This window comes from Chelonia mydas, chromosome 8 (assembly GCF_015237465.2).
Source record: "Chelonia mydas isolate rCheMyd1 chromosome 8, rCheMyd1.pri.v2, whole genome shotgun sequence".
Lineage (NCBI taxonomy): Eukaryota > Metazoa > Chordata > Testudines > Cheloniidae > Chelonia > Chelonia mydas.
Genome location: NC_057854.1, coordinates 15,322,228 through 15,348,006, shown reverse-complemented (window position 1 = coordinate 15,348,006; position 25,779 = coordinate 15,322,228). Strand labels below are relative to the sequence as shown.

The 25,779-nt window shown below is 39.8% G+C and overlaps 1 protein-coding gene across 8 annotated transcripts in view; it reads left to right on the top strand.

Annotated features, from left to right (window-relative positions):
• Positions 1–22,613, top strand: part of KIF3A (kinesin family member 3A) — a 38,760-nt gene extending 16,147 nt beyond the window's left edge. Inside the window, exons 9-20 of one of the 8 annotated variants that reach the window (XR_005226452.2) lie at positions 1,803–1,913; positions 4,146–4,217; positions 6,145–6,153; positions 9,883–10,039; positions 11,030–11,210; positions 11,577–11,687; positions 12,848–12,973; positions 14,860–14,913; positions 16,240–16,308; positions 17,346–17,436; positions 18,790–18,834; positions 21,075–22,613. Coding sequence is in view for 6 of the 8 variants with exons in the window: in XM_037906493.2 (XP_037762421.1) it covers positions 1,803–1,913; positions 4,146–4,217; positions 6,145–6,153; positions 9,883–10,039; positions 11,030–11,210; positions 11,577–11,687; positions 12,848–12,973; positions 14,860–14,913; positions 16,240–16,308; positions 17,312–17,436; positions 18,790–18,834; positions 21,075–21,090 (1,076 nt within the window). In the remaining 2 variants the exon portion in view is untranslated. Of the gene's footprint in view, positions 1–1,802; positions 1,914–4,145; positions 4,218–6,144; positions 6,154–9,882; positions 10,040–11,029; positions 11,211–11,576; positions 11,688–12,847; positions 12,974–14,859; positions 14,914–16,239; positions 16,309–17,311; positions 17,437–18,789 lie in introns of all 8 variants that reach the window. The other 7 variants (XM_037906493.2, XR_005226451.2, XM_037906495.2 and 4 more) reach the window with 7 other exon arrangements.
• Positions 22,614–25,779: the final 3,166 nt, after the last annotated feature.

Sequence of the window (25,779 nt, the reverse complement as noted above, 5' to 3'; positions counted from 1 at the left end):
ATTGCTCTCCAATCACCCTGATATCTGCTGGAAGTCTCCCATGAGAACCAGGGCCTGCAATCTAGTAACTTCCATGAGTTGCCGGAAGAAAGCCTCGTCCACCTCATCCCCCTGGTCCGGTGGTCTATAGCAGACTCCCACCACGACATCACCCTTGTTGCTCACACTTCTAAACTTAATCCAGAGGCACTCAGGTTTTTCTGCAGTTTCATACTTGAGTTCTGAGCAGTCATACTGCTCCCTTACATACAGTGCAACTCCCCCACCTTTTCTGCCCTGCCTGTCCTTCCTGAACAGTTTATATACATCCATGACAGTACTCCAGTCATGTGAGTTATCCCACCAAGTCTCTGTTATTCCAATCACATCATAATTCCTTGACTGAGCCAGGACTTCCAGTTCTCCCTGCTTGTTTCCCAGGCTTCTTGCATTTGTGTATAGGCACTTGAGATAACTCGCTGATCGTCCCTCTTTCTCAGAATGAGGCAGGAGCCCTGCCCTCTCACGCGCTCCTGCTTCCTCCTCATTCATGTTATGTTAATGTCAGGCTGGGGACAAGTGCAGACTGGGGTTTTAAAAAGCATAATGACAAAGGGTTAAATGTTCTCCTCCTAGCAGAAAAAAGTGCTTGGGAAGGTAACAAATGCCTCTGAAACTCTCAAACTGAACTTGTGGAGATGGCTTTTAAGTCTCCTTCTAAAGAATAAGGGGGTAAAGCTACAAAACCATATGGCTCCACAGGCTCTGTGAGCAACTGAACCCTTCACATCCCACAAACGAGAATCAGCCTCTTCGTAGGTGGGGTCCTTGGCAGCATATAGCCTGAGAGAGCAGAGCTATGATTCCATGTGTTTATACGGACACATCAGAATCGTAGCGATTGTGGATAAGGGAGAAGGCACAGAGAAGGAGATTTCCACTCGGATTTCCACTTGGAAATCTTTTCAATCCGAGAGAGACATGGAAAGTACAGCAGTGTTCCCACCCACTGTTCTTAACCCATTATTTCAACCCCTGTTGAGTCCCTTTGCTAATTTTGGGCCCCGCACCGCAGAATAAATGCCTTGCAAATGGAAGTCTGATTAAAGCGTACAGCTCAGAAACTGACACTCATAGATGTAAGGATGCAGCTGTGCTATTCTTTTGAACTTTTGCACTGAATTACATTTTAAAGTTCTGACAGACTTTGGTTTCAAATTGAAGTTGAATCATTAAAAATACCAAAGCATACCTTCGTTACAGGAGAGAGTCATCTTTTCAGAAAACTGAGAGACTCTGGACAGTTTAAAAAAAACATCTATATGGCATAATGCTTAAAGTATAAATATTTATTCCTGATGAACATTGTAGCCATTTTTCTCTGTATTTCAAACTTCATCTAAAGTGCTTAGAGGTAAAATAATATCTTGTTGAAGAATTGTAGCAGAATAATGCTTAGCACTCGTGCTTTACAAACGCTGCAATATTAGACTCCAATCGCAAACTTTCTAAAATACATAATTATAGGTAGAATTTTGGTATGTCAGCGTATTTTGGAACTGGACTGTCAGCCTTACTGAGATGGCTGGTTTAATATTTATCGGATTTTATATGCTGAAAAAGAAACATGTACCTATTGCATGAGTAAACAAATGGAAAAACTGAGATCTTTCCCAAATCTGCATTGTCTGTATAGTCATTTAGTACCTGCTGCCAAGACACTGCTCAAATAAAGTTGAAGGTCGATAAAATGCTGCTGTTACAATTAATTGTCTGATATGCTGTGAAAGAGAGTGCCTTGGAAACATATATTTGTGTTTTAGGGGAAGAGATATCTGGCTCTGATATCAGTGGTTCTGAAGATGAAGATGAAGAAGAAGAAGAAGAAGATGGGGAGGTTGGAGAGGATGGGGAAAAGCGTAAAAAACGAAGGGGTAAGGTATCCACATGCTCCAATTCTCTCGTCCTTAGTCATCAAGAAGTTGACTCCGGAAATTTCTTTGCATGAAGGAATCAGGATGCAACTTTGCATAAGTATGAACTTAACTGAGACGGTAGTAAAGTTCTGCTGCCCGCTGCAATTATCATGCCTCTTGTAGAAACGAAGCCATTTGAAGCAGTCAGTCTAGCTAGACTGCTATACCTTTATATAGCATCTGCTTCCACTTGGGTAGTTTTGCTTGTAGTAACTTTCTCTTACGTGGTGGTTCCCTGGTTACAGCAGGGTGGCCACGTATGGCTTTTTACTGTGCGCATGTCTATGAGACTGATAGCAAACCCACACAACAGAACTGCCTCTGGGATGTGGAGTTGTGGGGAGGGAGTAGGGTTGCCAATTTTGCTTCGATGTATCCTGAAGGTGTCGTCACATGACATAATCTTTAATTAAAGATTAATCCTTGAATCCTGGAGACTCCAGGACAATCCTGGAGGGTTGGCAACGCTGGGCGGGAGAGTCTAACGAGCTGCCACAAGGAGAGAGATCAGTTTCTAAAAAAAGAAAAAACAAAAAACAGGAAACTTAGTGGCCTTGTCTAATAAGAGCCTGCTGTGTATATGGAAGAGATGAAGGAACTCCCATTGACTTCTCTTTGCTGGGAGTAGAGACTGTAGGATTGGGCTCTAATATTACAAGCTAAATTCATCCTGTTTGTTAAACTATTTTTAGTGCTCAGACTTCTTTCCTGTCTGAAGTGTAGAATGTGTTTAAACAGAATTCCAAACTTAATGCTGGAAGGAATCTGTTACATTTGACTTGTCTTTCATTAGTGTCACAAATTGTCTGTTTTCTTCAGAGGGGCCCCAAGCTCAAATGCCAGTTTTAATTAACCTTTTTATGTTTAAAGGTTTACTCAGATGTAAAAAGTGCATCTTGCCATGGTGAACTCCCAGAACTCTGTCCTGAGCCTAAATTCTGCAGCTTTCTCTACAATTTGTTTCATTGTTGGTGTTTAAGGAGGCTTCAGTCACATTATTGATGATCAGTATTGCAACATAATCGTATTAAATCTACAATATGATGTATGGTTTAAACAAGTCATTTCAAGCTTATGTGGGATTGTTTTTGATGGGTAATGTTCATGTGACAGCTGTTTATCGTGTTCAATCAAGTTGCTGCTAGTGCTGTTGGCATGGTTACCTGGTGTGTTTTTAAAAATCCACAAGTGGCCTTTCTGTTTTGTTTACATGCTTTCAGTTGGTTAGATGATTTTACTTTTACGTGTACTCTACTTGATGTTCATAGTGGGTTATCAGCCCATAAGGGCAAAAAGTATAATTGTTGTAACTGGTCTTCAGTACAATTACAGAAGTATCTCTGGGGCTGAAGTTCTGCTCTCGGATTAACTGGTGCAAATCCAGAAGGTTATCTGAGTGCAGAATTTAGCTCAATGAAGTAATATGCCCTTCATTGCTAAGCACTATAAATCTTCAGCGTATGCCAGTTCAGAGGATTGTATGGTGCTGAGAATCTCCTGTCAATTACGATTCATTGATTCTAGAAATTCATTGCCTATACCATTGTTTAATAGGTCTGTAGCCTAGCACTTGTCTCATTTCTTGTGGCAAAAAAGCTGACCACCACTACTTATGTTGCTGCGTTAAACTAGTCGATTCTAAATAGCACGGTGGGTCAAGAGTTCTCTTGTGATTTAGTTACCTTCGTGACCTGATCAACAGGCTTCTTTTTAGTAACTGCCCCTTTGCAAGCAGGTATTATGACCCTTTATAGGACAAATCCTTCTTGGAGTCATGTGCCTGATAACAGAATGAATGGTGCATAATATTTTTTTTCATAATCTGTAGAATTAAAGCGAAAATAGACATGTGGGTCACTTTTCATTTTGAGCAATTACAACAAAAAAAATCACTAGGCATATTGGGTCTCATACTAGACATGGTCAGGATGGATTTTTGCTGAAATATGGTTGTTCTATAGCCTACATTTTAGAGTATACAATGGTGGCTCTACAGGAGTGTATCTAAGTGGGATCCAAGCAAATGCTTCCAAACATAAGTATTACTTTGCCTTTTCAAACCAGTTTGCTGGTTCTTCTGGGTTTCTTTGGATTTCTTTCTTTTGGAACTAATTTTTAGCTGCGTGTTTCTTCATATTCTTGTTCCTTCTTTCCTGGGTTTTCCGTGGGTCTTACTTTTTTGTTTTCCAGGCAGTAGCAGCACCAGTAGTTCAGACTCCACATGCTCTGTCATAGAGAAACCTCTGGATAAGTCCTTCACTAGTGAGTGGGAGCTCTTAAGTCATTTAACAAAGCTTTGGCCTTTCCATAACCTGTGCACTCCATTTTGTAAATGCCACACTGCTCCCTGCCACTTTTTTATTTAAGAGAAAAATGTGGGTTTATAAATTGGCTAAAGCATGCTTTTCTTTTGCTGCTTCCAAGCTTTAAACAATTGTTCAACGTACAACTTAGCTTAATGTTTGAGAAAATGTAAGGCAAGTTAGTGCTTTGTTCGAGCTAACTGTAAAGAGAGGGGGGAAATAGCACGGAAAATCCAATTCCAGTTTTTGTTTCATTGGCTTCCTTCTTTATTGAGACATTGGCAGAGAACAAATCAGTGGAACAATCAAAATCTTACTTTAGATTTATAATCTGGAAAGGGGGCTAGATAGCATTTGATTAATTCACAGTCCTTTGATCTAAAGAGATCTGGATTCAGATCTTTAAGGGTGGCAAGTAAATGTGACTTGTCTATTGTGGAAAGATATCCAAGTCACTGTAAATCATCATTTGCTTGGGCATCATTGTCATTCTTTGTTCAGAGAAGGGGCCAGTGGTCTGGATGAAGAAACTATTGGCTTAGTTGCCCCTGGCTCCAGGCAGGGCTTTTTGGTCCTCTTATAAACACCAGAATTAATTAATTAGTGATGGCTGTTTTACTCAAAATACTCTTTAAAAGCCCTAATTCCAGATTGGTGGGAACTTTCTAACACTAGATTGTATCTTACTTCTGCAAGCCCGAGTCACACTTTTCCCCTTTCTTAGGCAGAGAGAGGCTGATAGTTCATGGTGTTGATATCTTCTAGTTTTATCTAAAAAGGAGAGCTCCTTAGTTTCTAAACTGTTCATTTATTGGTGGTATTAACATTTTTCCACCAATAGTAAAATACAAAATCCCATTTACTTGTCACAGTCAAGAAGGCTTAAAATGTAAAAACCCTCTAGTGGTTTACTTTATTGGAGGCATTGAAATGCATTTGCTTTTCCGAACTTGCTTTTAACCAGAATATTTGGATGTGGGCAAATCACTTAATGGCAAGTTGTCTACTGAAATACTTAGTTGGGGACCAGTCCACCTCCCATCAGTCAGTGAAGAGACTCCAATTTATTACTGTGGAAGTTGGCTCAGACCGTCAGTGGTAGAATAAACACTACTTGTTCTACAGTCAAAATAGTAATTGTCCTCATATGTTGTGTGGATCTTTTGCATGTCGTCTTCCTTCTACATTATCTTTTTTCTTTTTCTTTTCCTGTTTCATTCTGATCACACCTGCTTGAATAACCAAAATTAGCCATATACCTCTATGGAAGCATCAGTTACTGCAAATTAACCTACTAATATCCTGTTTAATTGAACATAGAAATCTTGTGCTGAAATCCCATATGTGCAGTTGATCATATAAAACAAAGAATTGACTTGGAAATCTCGCTAAAATGCAAAGCAAGCTTTCTTTCTGTGTGCTAAGGTTTTACAGGTAATGTAAAAAAAAAATTGGCTACCTTGAAAACATACCTCAGTCTTACTTTAGGGTGGTAGATGCCCGCTTGGATGTTTCTTAGGGCATGATCTTTGCGGCAGGCTCGTAATGTCATATATAGAATCTGCGTTTTATTGAACTGAATAGGAGAATGCAAGAATGGTTTGAAGATTAATCTGAATATGCAAAAAAAAGTATCCTTTGGTTCAGAAAATTTACTCTGGCCAACCATAAATCGTAACGCAAATATTTGCTTTAATGGCCTCTTATTTCTCAATGATTATTCTGCTGATTTTTTCTGTCTGTAGATGCAGATTTAGATTAATCCTTATACTGATACTGATGATCTTATCACAAAACAATCAAGCAGTAATGTTTTTCTTTTTCCTCCCTTTTTTATGCATATGCTGCCTATCTGCGATTTGCTTACTACTTCCTCTTAATGCAAGATCAAGCAGGTTGGTGTGATTGATTTGTGATCGATATAGTACAGATACAGAGCTTGTAAACGGTCTTGCTGCTCAATCTAACTTTCATTCTTTAAAATTGAGAAGATCTAAGAATGTGTTTTGACAGGTAAGGCTCCTTCATTCACCTGTCCCTGACCTTTTTGCTTAAGGATTTCTCTATATAGAATTTCACAGAAAGCTCAGACTTCTAAAGTATATTGCCCAAAGCTTGGTCAAGCAACATACTGCGGCTGTGAACCTACATGTTGCTACTTCTCACCATTGGGCCAACAGGAGAAGCAAATAGAATCTAAACCAAATTATTTTGATTGTCCTGTTCCTGAATTAATGTCACATATCCTGCCACGAAATTATATACTACACCCAGATACCTACATAATTCCCCCTCCACACCCCCATTTCTGGTGGGTGGGGGTGTGTGTGTGTATTTAAAATAGGGCTGTTGATTAATCTTAGTTAACTCACGCGATTAACTCAAAAAAATGAATCGTGATTAATCACAGTTTTAATTGCACGTTTAAACAATAGAATACCAATTGAAATTTATTAAATAGTTTGGATGTTTTTCTACATTTTCAGATACATTGTATTCTGTGTTCTAAGTGAAATCAAAGTGTATATTTTGGATTACAAATATTTGCGCTGTAAAAATGATAAACAAAAGAAATCGTATTTTTCAGTTCACTTCATATAAGTACTGTAGTGCAATCTCTTTGTCGTGAAAATGCAACTTACAAATGTAGATTTTTGTTGTTGTTACATAACTGCGCTCAAACAAAACAATGTAAAACTTCAGAGCCTACAAGTCCACTTAGTCCTCCTTCTTGTTCAGCCAATCGCTAAGACAAACAAGTTTGTTTACATTTACAGGCAATAATGCTGCTCTCTTTTTTTATTTACAATGTCACCAGAAAGTGAGAATTGAGCATTTGCATGGCACTTTTGTAGCTAGCATTGCAAGGTGTTTAGGTGCCAGATATGCTAAACAATCGTGTGGCCCTTCATGCTTCGGCCACCATTCAGGAGGACATGCTTCCATGCTGATGACACTTGTTAAATAATGCATTAATTAAATTTGTGACTGAACTCCTTGGGGGAGAATTGTATGTCCCCTGATCTGTTTTACCCGCATTCTGCCATATATTTCATGTTATAGCAGTCTCAGATGATGACCCAGCACATCTTCATTTTAAGAACACTTTCACTGCAGATTTCACAAAACACAAAGAAGGTATCTATGTGAGATTTCTAACCGACCCAAGGTTTAAGAATCTGAAGTGCCTTCCAAAATCTGAGAGGGACGAAGTGTGGAGCATGCTTTCAGAAGCCGTCAAAGAGCAACACTCCGATGTGGAAACTACAGAACCCGAAGCACCATAGAAGAAAATCAACCTTCTGCTGGTGAGATCTGACTCAGATGATGAACATGCATTGGTCTGTACTGCTTTGGACTGGTATTGAACAGAACCCATCCTCAGCGTGGATGCATGTCCACTGGAATGGTGGTTGAAGCATGAAGGGACATATGAATCTTTAGCGCATCTGGCACGTAAATACCTTGTGGCGCTGGCCACAACAGTGCCATGCGAACACCTGTTTTCACTTTAAGGTGACATTGTAAACAAGAAGTGGGCAGCTTTATCTACTGCAAATGTAAACAAACTTGTTTGTCTTAGCGATTGGCTGAATAAGAAGTAGGACTGTGTGGACTTGCAGGATCTAAAATTTTACATTTTGTTTTTGAATGCGGTTTTTTGTACATAATTCTACATTTTGTAAGTTCAGCTTTCGTGATAAAGAGATTGCACTACAGTACTTGTATTATGTGAATTGAAAAATACTATTTCTTTTTTTACAGTGCAAATACTTGTAATCAAAAATAAATATAAAGTGAGCACTGTACACTTTTTATTCTGTGTAATTGAAATCAATATATTAGAAAATGTAGAAGACAACCAAAAATATTTAAATAAATGGCATTCTAGTATTGTTTAACAGTGCGATTAATTGCACAATTAATTTTTTTAATCGCTTGACAGCCCTAATTTAAAAATTAATAAGGTGATGTTTCAGTGTCTTTACAAAAGTTGTGTGTGTGTGCGCGCAGTGGAGAGCCTTTTACCGAATGATAATGTTTGGCAGGGTATTCTGCAGGGTTTTTTTTTCTTGTTTTTTCTCCCCTGCAGTAGCGGTAAATTGTTGCTATTGGATTTTCACACATTCAAGTTAGTTTTCTTTTGTCTAGATTTTGTTAGAATGTGGCTGGGAAAAATCAAAACAGGGTAAATAAAGGGTATTTTCCACACACTAAAAGTTCTAGAAATCTAAATTAGCTTGGTATCTTGCTATCCTCTCTGCCACCCCTCGTGCAATTAATCCAAAACCTGTTCATGTTCATATGCATTGATATATTGTGCAGTTTTGTAATTAAGATCTTCCCAATCCAAAGTTATTTTTCAACTAATGTTGATCTCTGAGATTTGGAGGATGATTTATAGGAGCCATTCTTCTTGTTCTAGAATTCTGAATTATTTTCAGATGACCTTATAGGGCTACTGAACTCAATCTGAATACCAGTTAGCTGCTCAAGTTACCTCCATTGTAATCACAGAGGTGTAGTGTAAAAAACTGGTTTGTTTTTTACTTTTTACCAGTGGTCAAAGTACTACCTTTATAGACCATTACAAATCGCACCACCCCAGAATCTCTGAATGGACACTGCTACAAAGACAATCTGAGTCCACAAGCTGTTGTCCATCCCTTATCTGCTGTTATCGAATAGGGCTTTTCTGCATTTCTCTGCACATTGTAGTTCTTCATTGTGGACAATACAGTCTTAAAAGATCTTACTGCTAACTTTCGCAGTGACGTTCCATAGGGAATGCAATACAGAAGGGTATCTTGGAGAAAATTTCTTCCAGTGTGAATTTTTGGAAAGTGGAATTCTGAACTTAGCTTTAGAACTCAACTCTTCTAACAGGCTACAAAAAGAAACATGAGCATCTAATTATAAAGAGAAGTGATTACATTTTAAAGTTTGCTTAAAAAATAAACTCTGGATTGAACTGTGCAGACTAACCTTTCATTATCCCTTTAAAGTAATTTAGGTCTCAAACTTCTGGCTTTTTTTAAGATGGCAGTCTTTTTCACAACAGTTTTATTCTTTTTTTAAATTTGATTTTAATATTATACACTAATATTAGCTTAATACTTCTGTGTCCCCAGTGGCAATAAATAGCAAAAGCAGGGCTTGAGTGGCTTGTAAATGTTACTAGATCTCGAAGATGGAACTAGTCTGGTGTGCACCTAACTCTTCTTCATATAAGTCAGTTACTATTTTTCTTCTTGTCCAGTTTCCAAAGTGCCACTGGATGGCTTTGTTGAAGTCTTAATAACAAAGCTACTCTAAAACATTTAGTATAAAAGTTGCCTGTGTTGGACAGTGATGTGATACAAGCTGGTTTCCTGACAGAGCTGGGAAGCATCACCAGCATCTATTAAATATCCATTTGCACTGAGTAGTACTATTATACACTCCAGTAGTTGCAGAGATACCGTATAACTATATATTGCCATTGAAATATTTTTATTTAACTTTTGTTGAAAATCACATTTAATTTGAAATCGGATGACAAGATAGAAATCTTCACTATAATAAAAGACGGTGTTTTATTTTTGTCATCAAATAATTCATACTTAACCTGAATCTTTCCAAAGGCAAGAAGAAAGTTTCCCCAGATAAAATGGTAGAGATGCAAGCCAAGATTGAGGAAGAGAGAAAAGCACTTGAAACCAAGCTTGACATGGAAGAGGAAGAGAGAAACAAAGCCAGGGCTGAACTGGAGAAGAGAGAAAAAGATCTGCTCAAAGCCCAGTTAGTACTGTATCATAAGAACGTGGTTTTTTTTTTTTACAGTTCAGTAATCAGATCTAATTAGGGATGTGTGACTGGTGGAAATTCAAATGAATTGGTTGATTAAAGCAGGGATGCACAAAATGAATGCTCCCCTGTCCTGCTGTTAAAGCAAATGAGCTTCCTGTGTAGGTTAGAGCTGGTCAGAAAATCCAATTAAAAAAAAAAACTGCATTTTTTAAATTTTTTTCAAAATTTCAGCCAGCCATAGAGCTTTTTAAAAAAAAAAAAAACTCCAAATTTGAAAAAGCCGGACAAGCTCCTGTATGTAGTAGTCCAAGTACTAAGAACCATCATAACAGCCTTTACTGCCATACAGTTTAATGAGATGGAGGTGGTTGATTCTGGGCACAGAATCTGTCTTGATGTGGAAAGACTGATCCAGGCTGGAGCTGAAAAGTGACCTGTGAGTTCTCACAGAGCCTCAGGGCAGAGCACAAGGCAAGCAGGTGCACGAGGCACGTGGCTGGTGGGACAAGGGCTGGAGAGGTAATGGACTCCTGTGTGAAGCCTCCATGATCCCTGCTTGTCTTCCCCTGGCCCCCATGTGTGATTATTTTCTCTTCTCCTTGCCACTAAGGCCCTGAGGTAAACAGCTGCTGCTGCCACCTCTTTTTCTCTCTCCTCCTGGGTCTCCATGTTGCCTGGGCCCCAGCAGAGGGAGCATTGAAAGTGGAGGAGGAGACAGTCTCCCTGATCTCAGTGCCCCAGCAGCCCCCAGTGGAAGGGAGGATTTGCAGCAGGAGAGACTGTTCACTGTCAGCTGCCCTGTTCGACTTTTAGCTGCAGCTCTCTCCAGTGACTTGTATTTTCTTATTCTTGCAGTCTCGAAAGTGAGATGAGTGTTCAGGCCCCCTCCCGCCCACACTTCAGGCCCATTGTTCAGGCCAGGTCCCACCACTAGAGAGAGCCTGGAATACATGGTGTTCCACTCCCTGTCTCTCTCATCAGACAGGAACACCAGTCGCTGCTGGAGAAGTTATCAGCTTTGGAGAAGAAGGTGATTGTGGGAGGTGTGGACTTGCTGGCAAAAGCTGAGGAGCAGGAGAAACTTCTAGAGGAATCTAACATGGAGCTTGAAGAGCGAAGAAAAAGAGCTGAGCAGCTTCGCAAAGAGCTTGAGGAAAAAGAGGTTTGATTAGCTTCCTTATTGTAGTGCTGATGATCTTAACTGACAGGACTGATTGTCCTCACCTTCCATTGTCTCTCTCAGCCTTGTTGCACACTTGATATGGAAGCTATGGCAGGAGCTGATGCCAGCGTTCCTAGAGACTGACACCTGAAATGGGTAGGCAGTTCTCTGGTACAGAAGTGTGTGCAAGGACAAGCTTTATAGCAGTGTGTAAAAACAGTGGGGCGTGTGTGATACAGATCGGTGTAGGCAGAGCCGGCACTTCACTTAGTCCAAGTAGTTTCTCCTCTGGCTATACCACAGCCAAATGCTTCTCTAACAATAGTAAATTGTGTGTTGCCTTTTGTTTTTAAATGTTGCAAACAGCAAGAACGCCTGGACATTGAAGAGAAGTACACCAGCCTGCAGGAAGAGGCACAGGGCAAGACCAAGAAGCTGAAGAAAGTCTGGACAATGCTAATGGCTGCAAAATCAGAGGTCAGTGTCCAAAAGAGTTGTTTAGTTAGTATTTCCAATTACTAATTTAGTTAGTTTGTAAATATGTGCCCTGCACTATGTAACTCTGGAAAAGTGTTTTACCGGTGTCTTTATAAAGCACCTCTTGGCTTGTATGTTTTCAGAGAACTACATGAACACTGGTAATTTGAGCCTCTGGGGGTTATATCTTCAAGCTTTTCTCTGAATCCACGAGGGCTAGGGTGACCAGACAGCAAGTGTGAAAAATCAGGACGGGGGTGGGGGGTAATAGGTGCCTATATAAGACAAAGCCCCAAATATCAGAACTGTCCCTATGAAATCAGGACACCTGGTCACCCTAATGAAGGCGAGAATTATTTTTCTTTGAAATGAAAGCGGAGGGTCTCATTCATATGACTCTGGGAGCTGGAGCTTTAATAAAATCACCAGTTATCGCTAAACATGTTATAAAATCATCAGTTGCCAACACACTTGCTCTGCACAATCCCCTGCTCCTGCTTGACTTGAATAGTCTCTTATCTTTTCTGTCAGAGTAATGTAATCACTTGACAGAATATGGGATTAATAATTTATCTTAGTTGTATCTCCTTGGAATTTCACTCTTTTTTGTTTCTCTCCTGTGACTTTTCATCTCCGTAGCATATTTTTCTCCTTTCTGTAGCTTTTTTTCCCCTATCCTATCCTTCTGTCCAGGATCCCCAATCACTCGCCACCTGGTTACCACATTCTTTCCCTTTCCCTCCAGCCTGTGGGAGCTCAGAATGTCTATTGGCTGGTGCCTGTAGCCCATGCTGCAGGAGGTCTTCAGGCTGAGAGCTGCTTCCTGCAGCTGCCTGAGCTGCATAGTAGTCTGTTGGATAATGGGATTTTCTTTAGGGTGTGCAGGTCCCTTCCTTGAACAGGATATACCTAGACTGCTCTGCTCCTGGTTTCTTCCAACAAGTGCAGAGCAGGGATTTGCAGAAGTCTTGTAGGCAAAAAGTGCCAGTCTGAGCTTGTATGTTTAATTTATCAATTCTTGGGGATAGTTTATAATAAATGAATTCATTTTGCCTGTGAATTTAAATGGAGATGGAATGATGAAAGGCCAACAACTTTTTAAAAGGCTTTCATGTTTGAACTACTTCTAGCTTCCTGATGGCTTGCTTTATTGTCCATAGATGGCAGATCTGCAACAGGAACATCAGAGAGAGATTGAAGGATTGCTGGAGAATATTCGGCAGCTCAGCAGGGAGCTTCGTCTTCAAATGCTCATCATAGATAACTTCATTCCTCAGGACTACCAGGTAAAGGAAGGGAAGCCTAGTCTTGGATTTGGGGTTTTTAGTAATGTTAGACACACCCATTGATTTCTCCAGCATTCCTTCTGTCCCCATCAGTAGTGGGAGTGACTCAGCACACCTCATCTCTGTATCCAGTTTTAGAGCTAGTAGGTGTTAAATAGCATCGCACAAAAAACAATGAGCCACTTAAGATTCTAACTTATGTATATATTTGTAAAAGAGTATTTATAAAACACAGCAAACCTCTAATTGAATTTAATTAGAAGGAAAATCAAGGTAATTAGGTTTGTTTCAGACCAACACAGTTATATGCGTGCTACCAGGTGCAACTCTGTCACATTTCCATATTAGTTTTAAATCACTGTCAAAAACGTGAAAATCAGAGACCCCAGATGTGACTGAGTCAGTCTTCTGAAAATCCCAAGACAGAGGTTTCTGGTGAGCATTACAATTGTTCACTAAGCAGAATGACTTCACCAGTCACCTTTCTCCCTGTAGTCTTTATGTAATGCTTTGAAAAGCCTGGTTGAGTATATTGATAAAGTGAAGCAATTACTTGATTATCTGGGGTGGATCCACTTCCTCTCCACCCTCTGTCTAAAAGATCTGAAGTATTTTCTAAAATTGAAGGCCATCTCTACAATAGGAAAACGTATACCTGTAATTGTCCACTGTGGCAACTTCACCCTGGGACTGAGTAGCTTTTGGACAACAGTGGTTACAAATAGCTGATGACTGCACCAACAGGGAACTACAGGCTCAAACTCTGCCAACGCATCCTAAATATTCATCTTTCACTCTGCTCTTCACAGAAATGAAAATCTCCTGTTGGACCTCCTACTATAAAAAGCATTATTGATTGAGGATGAACAGTTCCCATCAAAAGGGAGTAGGAGTTACAAGGCACAAAGCCAGCTTATGTAGCCTACCCAAAGGCAAAGTGTTAAAACTGGTGCAGATCCCCCAAAACAGGGCTATCAGTTCATTACAAGAAAATTAATGAAAATTGATCCATTCACCAGAATGACTAATGGGATGTTTCAGGACCCGTTCTGGTCTAGGGACAGATGGATGAAGATGAAGTTAGCAGCAGTATTTGATGTTAAAAGACGCACAACATGACAGTACCTAGAACTTCCTTTGTAGTGTTCTCTTGGCTCCCCAGTTTATGGTATGCCTGAGATTCGTTGTATCTGACAATTTAAATAAAAAGAAAAGGAGTACTTGTGGCACCTTAGACTAACCAATTTATTTGAGCATAAGCTTTCGTGAGCTACAGCTCACTTCATCGGATGCATACTGTGGAAAGTGTAGAAGATCTTTTTATATACACACAAAGCATGAAAAAATACCTCCTCCCACCACACTCTCCTGCTGGTAATAGCTTATCTAAAGTGACCACTCTCCTTACAATGTGTATGATAATCAAGGTGGGCCATTTCCAGCACAAATCCTATTACCAGCAGGAGAGTGGGTTTGTGTGGGTGGGGGCGGGGGGTGAGAAAACCTGGATTTGTAGGTGGGTCTCAGAGCCTGGGCTCCAGCCTGAAACCAAACATCTACACAGCAATTTTTAGCTCCAGTCAGTTGACCTAGGCTCTGAAACTTGCTGCCACGGATTTTTTTATGGCAGTGTAGACCTATCCTCACAGGCTATGGCCTTCAGTGTGTGGGTGTGGTTTTTTAACAGGATATGGTCATCCACATCAGTGAATCAGCCTTGATTAAATTGACTTGAGGAGGAGCCATGTTTAACAGGGCTTTAATGCTGTTGTTAAATTCACTTTGCCCATGATCTCTTGGGTATACCTTATGGAAGATGTATTTAGAGTGTATGAAGAGTTAAAGTTCACAAACCTAGAACAATTATTTTTCTTATTTCTTCTAAGGAAATGATTGAAAACTATGTTCACTGGAATGAAGACATTGGAGAATGGCAGTTGGTAAGCTTAGCTGATAGAAAATGCAGGTAGCTACACTAGTGCAATGCAAAGGTTCTCAAGGGGTATGAAATGAAAGCGACGGTTCTCAGGCTAACTCGCCAACCTTAGCTATACAGTTTTCATTGACTAGTTAGATTGTGCCATAATGGAGAGTCAGTGTTACTCTGATAACCTTCATGTTTTCACTTCCTGACTTCTGCACTTTAAAACATGTAGCATTCATGTCTCTTGCAGTTAATTCTCTGGCTTTCCTAAAGCAAACCAGGATTCAAACCTCTTTCTGTTAATATTGTTAAAATGGAAATTCCAATTAGAAGTTCGCCCCACATCAGAATAAATGGAGTAGGTGAAGGGATGAGCTAACCCCTTTGTTGCAACTATTGTTTGGCTGCAGATTGATTGAAACCTGTTTTAACAGGGCAGAGGTACTTCAGTTGGCATACAGTATCATCACAACAGAGGGTCTTTTAAACAATGGACTTTCAGGGAATTGTAGTAAGACACTGACTGCAAGATCTCTGTGATGGGTTTGTTACTTATCCCAGATGTTATGGCAGGTTTTTGTTTGAGTCTTTTTTGAGGATTTTGGTGTTTCATTGATGTGAGCTAATCGAAGCCATTGCAGCTGTCACCAACAATATTACCAGCCATGTTGTTGGAACAGAAAAGATCATCTGAAATCTTACAGAAATATATATTTGTGTATATATATTTATCTTGCATCATGGCCTGAAGTTCACTAGACTGGCAAACTGCCAAGGGTAGTAAAAGTTGCAGAGCTATAGATGTTCTATTTAGCCACTAGTCCTAGGAAGTTCTGCTTCAGGCGCTTTATAAAGAACATCCCAGCTGCAGCTGAGCAGGAAGGAAAAAAAAAAATAAAGATACAGAAATGCATTTTTCAGGGCACTAAAATTATTCATGAATTTGGGATTGAATTTGACAAAAAACTGGACAACAAAAATGTTGGAAATGTCAAAATGAACTGTTTTTTGACAATGTTTTGAATCCACATTTCAAGACAAAAAATGTCAAATGTTTTGATTTGACCCAAATTAAAAAATTTTGAATATATATTTTTTTTGTTTTGGCGAGAGAGAGAAAAATTGGTTTGAAATGAGTGGATTTTTAAAAAATTATTCATTCAGCTCTAATCCAAGCTAATCTTAACTGTCATGATGGGTAAAAGGTGCAAAGTGTGTCTTTCATCTTGTAAACTCCCAAATTAATTGAATTGAGGCTGGAAGCAAATATAAACCTACCCAGTCATGCAATCAGTTTTATAATATAGTTGACTTTGCTAACGGATCTTTCTCTTTCTTTAAGAAATGTGTTGCATATACAGGGAACAACATGAGAAAACAGACCCCAGTACCAGATAAAAAGGAAAAAGATGTAAGTATCTCTTCTTAAATATGGATCAAACTGTATAGATCTATAGTGTACAAGCCAATGAATACCCATATGTAGGGCCCTACCAAATTCACGGCCTTGAAAAATGCATCCAGGACCGTGAAATATAGCCTCCCCTCATGAAATCTTGTCTTTTGTATGCTTTTACCCTATACTATACAGATTTCATGGAGGAGACTAGTGTTGCCCAAATTGGGGGGCCTGACCCAAAAGGGAGTTGCAAGGGAGTCCCCTTATTTCTGTGCTGCCTTCAGAGCTGGGCAGCCAGGGAGCGGTGGCTGTTGGCCAGGCACCCAGCTCTGAAGGCAGCACCCCGCCAACAGCAGGGCAGAAGTAAGGGTGGCAATACCATACTATTCAACCCTTACTTCTGTGCTGCTGCCTTCAGAGCTGGGCGGCCGGAGAGTGGTGGCTGCTGACTGAGGGCCCAGCTCTGCAGGCAGCAGCGCAGAAGTAAGGGTGTCAATACCATACCAGGCCATCCTTACTTCTACCCTGCTGCTGGCACTGGCTCTGCCTTCAGAGCTGGGCTTCCTGCCTGCAGCCGCTGCTCTCCAGCTGCCCAGCTCTGAAGGCAGTGCCACTGCCAGCAACAGTGCAGAAATAAGGGTAGAATACCACAACTCCTCTTCTCCTCCCCCCCCCCCCCCCCCAAAAAAAAAAAAAAAAAAAACCCTTGTGACCACCCCACAGCTTTGTGTGTGTGTGTGTGTGTTCAGGACCCCTACAATTACTGTGAAATTTCAGATTTAAATAGCTGAAATCATAAAATTTACCATTTTTAAAATCCTGAGACCATGAAATTGACCAAAATGGACCATGAATTTCGTAGGGCCCTACCATATGTGCTGCATCTCCTGCTGTAAAACTTTCTAACTCTGATTTTTATAGTCTTTGTGTTTTGATGAAGCACACTTCTTGATAAGTGTTATAGAAGAACATATACTAACAGTCGTAAAATGGATTCTGTGTATTTGTTCTCTAGCCCTTTGAGGTGGATCTTTCCCATGTTTATCTAGCTTACACAGAAGAAAGCCTGAGGCAGTCTTTGATGAAGTTAGAGAGGCCGAGGACTTCAAAAGGAAGATCAAGGCCTAAAACTAATAGAAGGTGAGAGTTCTTGTGAAATGGTTTTGTATGTGGTTGGGAACTTCCATGTGAAGTGTTTTAAGTCCTAACTAAAGGTTTATTTTGGGGATCAGTCCGGTAGGCTGCATTTGGGCATCCCTTTAATTTGAATGGGAGTTAAGGAATGAACAGCAGGATCCCAGGCCCTTTGAGCAGTGCTGTGATGCATTCCACAGAGAAGGTCATTGAACTATAGTGAATGCTGATCAAAAGCCATAATACTTGGAAAGCATGCTCTATTGATTTAAGGGCAATTTTCTGTTGCCAAGATACCAAATTATTAGAGCTGGTTCTGATTTCTCCTCTGTTTTTTCAAAAATTGACAGTTTCTTTTTTCCCCCTTTTTAAATAATTTTGACATTTAAAAAACTAACTTTTTCAAACTAAATAGTCCTGTGCCTGCAGAGAACTATAAAAAGGGGTATAAGATTTGTCATAGTATAAATAGTGGTATTTAAATAAAATGGAGAATGGAATTAAATGGAAGACATATATGAATACATGCCTCAACAATGCTAAAATCACTGAAGCCTACACAGAGGAATATAACGTTCCTTAGGTGATATGAGGTAGAGACTCAGTCTGAGTCAAGGTTTGGGAGTTGCTAAGTTTAGTTCTGGTTCCAGTTTGGGTTAATTATACAAAAAGCCCACCAGCATTAAGATTGGGACAGTAACACCAAGTCAGCAAACATAATACATTATGCTTACTCAGTCATGTTACACATACCCCAGATTTTAAGGTACACTTTTTAACTGACTGTAGTGCATGAAGATTTATAGTCAACAGAGAAAACATACTGCGCATGCTATGTAGTTTTTTATCATGGGAGAGTTGGCTTTGGCAAGAAACATTAACTTTTGGGGTCAAGTTAAGAGGCATAAAGTGGGGTAAATTTGACTCTTAAAGACACATAATCAAGTCTAAGTGACTTAAGAAGTGGCCTACCTTAACACCTTAAACATTTGTGTGTGTAGTTCTTGCTACATTCCTCTCCTCTGGCTACTTGATGTGTTTTATTCTAGCATGCATAGACTTTGGAGGTCAGATTCACAAGTGACATGTGAGAGTACACATAAGTTACCTGTCCAAATGAGGGTGGTGCTGATGGATGACCAAATGTAAACCTAGATAGATTGTACTTCGAGTTAGCCTTCTAAAATATTAAATATGCCGTTGTTGAGATTTTAGCATATTATTTTTAGAGGCTAGAAACCAAACTTGTGTAAATGTTAATACTATATACTTTAGATTTGGAAAATGTTAACCCCTTCCTTTTCTTGGGTAGACTACTAATGTGTGTTTTGTCTTTTTCCACCCCTCCTCTCTCAACAGAAAACGTTCAGCAAAGCCAGGAGCCGTCATTGACTCTCTGCTTCAGTAGGTGTTTTGCATTCCGCTTCAGAGTAAAGATTAATGTGTGTTGTAATGCTTTGCTAAAATTCATAATTCGTTAGAAAATATTGAAAAACTGGCTCAATTTGACCAGAAGGGGCTACCAAACAATGCCTCATCAGTAAACAAAAATGAACTTGTTTCCCTAATTACCCTTATACTGTATGTTATATTAACATATGTTAAACCAATATATGTGTTGTTGCAAAATTGTCAATATATTACACCACTCTTTGTGTTGTGCAGGGAAACCAGTGGCAGTAAACCTTGTTGAAATGTATAGAAAGCAAGAACTTTAGGTGTGTTTAAATTTTAAAAATATTAGCCCAGTGTGGTGGATAGATCCTGAACTTTAAATCCTGATAACTCTGTTTTATGTCCTGCTTTGTACATAAACTAGCGGCTTACACTGTTGTCCTGTGTTGCACTGTTGTATGTTTTCATGTAGTGGGTATAAATCCATGATATAACTTAATCTGAATACTGAGCCCCCTTCCTTGGCTATTTAAATACTCCCTATTTGTAGCTGCTATTTGAATTTCATACATTAAATGACTAATTGTCTTTCTGTTCCTTTAGTAACTGACATATGTAGACTTACTGTATATTGTTGCAGAAAGAGTGACTGTTCTGAAAACCTAAACTGTACAAATTCAAGAACATTGGGCAAGGACAATGTTTTGTTTAGTTTCAGTGCAAATGAAAACAAAACTGTTTAGTTTCATTTTATTTGAAGTGCTGTTGTCCTTTTATTTACTGTTTAAATGCACACAATCTCTAGGCAACAACTTTGACTACTTTTGTGTGGGTGGCCATTGCTGAAGAAAATGCAAGAGAATATATTTTACTTTTTAAAAGGCTGCTTTGCACCTTGACTGCGCTTGCACTGAGTGGAGGATGTGTAACTGATCTCTCTGATTGTAACTGAGCCTTGCATTTTTTGTATGAATTGCTCTACTCTCAATATGGATGGAGAAGATAAAATCCTAATGTGTTAAAGAGAATGCCACAAACCCGTAATATAGCTCAGGCTAGGTGTTTTCAGAGCTTGTGGCTAGCTTTCGCACCCTTGGCCCTAATATTTTGGGGGCAATGCTCTATTGACCAGGGATGAATTTGGACCCTTTATATTTTAAAATAGAGAGGTGCTTCCTTTACTTCCCATCTCCAGGTAGTAGTAACATCCGCACAAAAGTCGGTCCTGTCTACACCCAAGTAGCCTTTTGTTTTCCATTACACTTAGAGACAGTAGCTTAATTTCTTCTAAAATCATTATCCTTTGCATTGAGTGGCTGCTGATTTACTAGTTCATTTGATTCCCCCTGAATACTGTGCTGCTACTAAACATTTAACATTTTAATATATTGCTTTTGTGATACAGGAGAAATTATTCCTTTGTCTTATGTATGTTCTGTAACTAGTGCAGGAACACATCGGTTACAGATGTCTTCAGTCTTCATAAACCCATTTATTATTAATGTCTGTAACTTCAGCATAACCTTACAATGTTGCATGGAGTGTAAAAAGCTGTGACTGCTGATGTGAAAAGGTGGAGTCCCTGAACAAAAGCATAGCACTGTTCCACTGCGGGTGTCGTGCATTCGTTCTGGTAACAAGATTTACAGTTAGTTGAAATATTCTTTCTGTAGTGTGCAGAATATTTAAAAATGCATCAAAATACCATGTGTTCATGTCCCCTTCTTAGTACTGTGACCAATAGTTCTGTCTTGTGGATCTATATGCAAGTGTAAGATGCACAGTCTGATAGTTAAAATTTGGTCTCACAAGGACATATTTAACTTTGAGAATTTCAGTAGCATTCTGGTTAAGCTCTGTTGTCCTTTTTAAAAAATCTGTTTCTTTTGATGTGTATGTCTACACTGCGACTAAACATACGTGGTTGGTCCGTGTCAGCTAACTCAGGCTTGGGTACTGTAAAATTGCAGTGTAGATGTTTGTGCTTGGGTTGGAGCCCAGGCTCTGGGACCCTGCGAGAGGGAATGCTCCAGCCCTAGCCTGAAAATCTGCACCACAATTTTACAACACTGCAGCCCAAACCCTGTGTGCCCAAGTCAGCTGACATGGGCTAGCTGTGGGTGTTTAATTGAAGGGTAGGCATACTCAGTGTCTTCACCCAGGAGCAAAACTTATTATGTTGCATGGGTTTTTTTAAAAACAATTGGCACTATCATTTTAAAGTTTATACAAGATTTCTTTTTTTATAGCACAGCATTTAAATAAGAGGGAATTCATCAAGCTCTTCCCCCAAAATGAGGTGTACTTCTCATCTTGAAGAAAAATTAAAGTATTGGTACTTAAACTTAACTTACTGTGAATGTGCAGTAAACTTATTAAACGTTCTAATTTACCTAACTTGTATACTTGTCATACATGCTAAAAAGACTGAAGAGAGTCCATAATGGCTCAGAAGTCATTGCTATGGCCCCAGGCCTTCACCAGGTCCATGCAAGAGGACCTCTGCAGCCGCAGGAAGCCCAAGCTTCATGTGGGCTTCTGGAGCCATGTGCTCAGTGTAGAATTGGGGCCAACATCAGTAATAGAAGATCTGGAGTTCCTTGGTTTTTATGATAAAAGTTAATACCATTATGACCTTGTTGCAGTAGGATCCAGCAACTAGGCAAATAAACACTTCCTCCTTAATCAGTGCTTTTTAAAAATGATCTTACCAAATGGTCTGTCTGTCTGACAGACCATTAATGGCACCTTGAAGGTGCCATTGTGAGCTATTCTACCCATACTAAAACATTAAATGATTAAGTCTAAAAATGCATTTGCTACGGTGGAACAGATCTGTAAAAGACAAGTCCCTGATAAACAAATGTTACTTGTACAACAGTAGTTAAGAGGACAGCTTTTCTGTATGTATGTTTGTTAAAAAAGGAAGCTTCTTGTGTCATTTCTATCTTTTATACCAATTTGCACATAAAACCAGCATGCTCCATGATAGACTTGCTGGCTGTGATTTGCTGTCACAGCTTCGGCTTTGGAGAACAAAATCCCTTGCTATTAAAAAGGAGGAACTTTGAAATGAAATATTTTTAAGTAGGTTCTGTTTATATTTATGAAGCTTGACTGATCTTTGAAAGGTTTGAATATTTGTCTGAGTATGGGCATTATTTTTAAAGTTGCTAAAAATGCATCTGGGCCACAGATTTACCCTGCAGCTCTTGGATTATCTGCAGGCTTATTCTGTCCATAACTCATTTTTAAATCTTTTTTTAAATTTATGCTTTAGCCAGTACAGCTATTCTGGTCTCAGTTCGGTCTTTTTCCTTAACTCATGCTCTTTTGTGTGGTTGTGTCTGTCAGTTTTCCTCCCAGTTTCCTCTCTTCAGGAAGTGTTGGCCTTAACACTGACATTTCCTGGGTCTTTTGTCAGTTTGTTACATTCTTAACACTGCTTTTAATAGAGCATATTTTGCATTTAATTTTTTCCTGGTCCTGGAATTGCTAGAATGGGGGGGAAATCTGCCTTAGTGCCTTTCACTGACTTATACTGTAGTCTGCACACTTTAAATTATAGCTATTTCTCTTTAGTTCTGTTTCACCAATTTGTATATAGGCAAGAAATTCTAGTTGTACAATTACTCCCTATTTATTGTTTTGCTAACTTTGTTGGAAGTGTTGTTTCTGATTATTCATTGTATTTTATGTATAAATTTTATTTGTTACATTGTACATACCAGTATTGTGTCTACATGGTGCATGTTCTTGCCAAGGAATAAAAATTTGAACTCCTCTAATGTTTCATCTTTTTATCAGTGTGGCTTTTTTCACATAACACAAGAACCAGGAGTCACCTGATTAAATTAATAGGCATCAGGTTTAAAACAAACATAAGGAAGTACTACTTCACACAACACAGTCAGCCTATAAAACTTGTTGCCATGGGATGTTGTGAAGGCCAAAAGTATAACTAGGTTCAAAAAAGAGTTTAGATAAGGTCACGCAGGATAGGCCCAACAATAGCAATTAGTCAAGATGTTCAGAGATGCAACCCCATGCGCCAGGTGTCCCTAAACCTCCAATTGGTAGAAGCTGGAACTGGATGACTGGATGGATCTCTGGAAATTGCCCTGTTCCGTTCATTTCCTCTAAAGCAGGGGTAGTCAATAGGTGGACCGCAGGCCAAGTCCTGATCGCCAGATGCTTTTGAACTGACCCTGAAATCTTTTTTACTTATTATTATTGGGTTTTTTTAAATGTTCTCAGGAATGTGGACCTTAACTATACCTTGACCAAGAAATTTGGACCTCAACAAAAAATAGTTGACTACCCCTGCTCTAAAGCATCTGACCCTGGCCACTGTTAGAAGACAAAATGCTGAGCTAGAGGGACCATTGGTCTGACTCAGTATGGCTGTTCTTCTGTGTACACAACTTCTTACTACTCTGCGTTGACTGATCCATCCAATGGTCATTAGAAGGACAGTAGCTAAGATCAGCAATAGAGCTTTGAAATATAATAGCATTTAATTGCACTTCTGGAGCATCTTTCCTCCAAGGATCTCAAATGTTTTACCAGTCTTAACTAAGTCAGTCACCCCTGCGAGGGAAGTAAGCAATAAGGATCATACGTTTTTAAGGTCAGAAGGGATCATCATGAGCACTGGTCTGATCAACATAAAATTTCACCCAGTGATTCTTGCTTCAAACCTAAAACTCCTGGTTGGGCTAGAGCTTTTTTTAAAAAAAAAAAAAAAAAAAAGACATCTTACCCACTACTGAAATGTGGCATGCTCTCGAGAGGAACCTAGCTGCTCTTAAATTGTGTAATGTTGTATGCAGTTGAAGAGCGGAAGTGAAGATTGTGTCCAATTTAAATTCAGGGGACTTTTAACTAGGAAGAATAGAATTACCTGCCCTAGAATTTGTCCAGAAACTAGCATATATTACATCTACTTTTAGCAAAAGTGTCATGAAATCTTTAATAACAACATGTGGTCAGACTATCTAGGCTTTAGCCCAAAAGATAGCTCCTGCAGTAGTGTAAGGCCCCTACTTACACCCTGGCATGACTCAGAGCCAAGTGCTACCTACTGAATTCCCACCACAACTTCATGCACCATCTTGGTGCTCTTGGGAAGTCTTCTATTTCACCCGTAGGCTGGCTTCATGCTGCTTTGCTCCGAGATCTGACCATAGCACAAATGCAATCTTCCACCTGTGTTGACTGCAGAAAGAGTAATTTGACCGTTTAGAAATTTTAGCTTGTGCAGAATAGAGTTGCCCCATCTTTGAAGTGGTGATTCTTGCTGGGCACACATTACCTCTGCTCTGTCAGCTGCATTGGCTGCCCATTCATTTCTTGATTCATAGATTAAAGGCAACACTTTCCGTATACAGGCCAGATTTTCAAAATTGATCCTTACCCAGCCAATCTATTGGAGGGGCAGCTGGGTTCTGAGCACTACTGAAAATCTATCCTTAAAGCTCTAAATGGATTCCAGCTGAAGTCCTTGGAGACCACTCTCTGATTGGTATGGTAATCCACCCCTTCTAGTAGGCAGGCATCCTCTGGAATAGTGTTCTCACCTCAGAAAATTCTTCCTTTCTCCCTTCAGCCCATCCTGCTATCCCTTGCACTTGCTCACCTCCTATGCTGTAATGCCTATATGCCCTTCTGGGAAAGGGGGCGAGAGGCTAGAGTTGATGGCAGGTAGTCTTGTCCCCGTTTGTAGTAGTTATTTGTGTTGTGATTGGATTAGGGGCCATTGGCCTATGCATTTTGTGTACACAACAACAAAAATAGTCCCTGCACGTAGAAGATGAGATGACAGATTGGGGAGCATTTTGAAACTGCTCTTGATTTCATGTTTTTAAAAATGTGCTCTTGGTGTTAATAACCACACTTGCATACTCTAAACAGTGTTGCGAGGCTGCTGCAAAATTAGCTGAGGTTTTTAGAAGTTAAGTTCCATTTCCTCTGCTGTAAGGAATGACTTATTGACACACACACACACACAATACTGTGTATTAGAGTGCTTTCCTTTCGCAGAAGAAAATCTTTCTTGGGCTATGTGCAGGCAATAGATAAAGGGTTTCGATAGATAACTGAGCAGTTCCATTGAGAATACTCTGACTCAGCTGATGTACCAGTTGAACCTTACTGGAGTACAGGGACTTTCCAAAGCTACTGCATGCTGTGTTTCATCAGAAATCTCCCACACTTTTGCTGAAGTTAAGTGCAACCTGCTGCGTCAGGCATTTTGTTGATAGAAAGACTTGAAACTAAACTCCTGCTCTGAATGCCACAGGAGTCTGGGGGTGTTCAGCTCAGACTTCTTGTTCTTGGCCCTTCTGGCCCTCTGGTCTTTCTCCTTCCTTGCCCTTTGCTGCTGCTGTCACAAACTCCTCTTTGAATTGTTGATAGTAGTAAAGTGGGGTGGTGATGGCGCACGCTGCACTGAGTTGAGCACTCAAAAGAGGAAATCTGAGGTCTGCTGTATGAAGGACTCTGCAAAATCACCTGTGACCACCTCATGGCTCTAGAACTGATATTGCCCTTTGAAGCACGTAGCCAACTTCTATGTACTTCTGAGCCACTGGCTTGCTATTGCTGGCCTTAGGTTTATGCCATCCCTGTAGCTTGCTTGCATAAGATCACGTTTCTGAACACCGGATTTGCAAAATAGACTCTATGAATATTCTATTCATGGCTTTAATGACTGCTTCCCACCATCCATTTGACTCTCACATGCTTTGGATTCTTTCTTGCCCTTTGCCAGCTGAAACCAAACATGGCTCCTTATCTTTCCTCCCAGGCTCAATTCCTCCTTTTCTCCTTTGCTGTCACTAACACTGGCCTCTTGTCGGAGTTATAGCTCTTTTTGGAGCACCTGGGCTAGCACCAATTCTCACTGCTCGCACCACACAATTGTCAAAATCTGATCCTCCTTTTCTGGTGTAA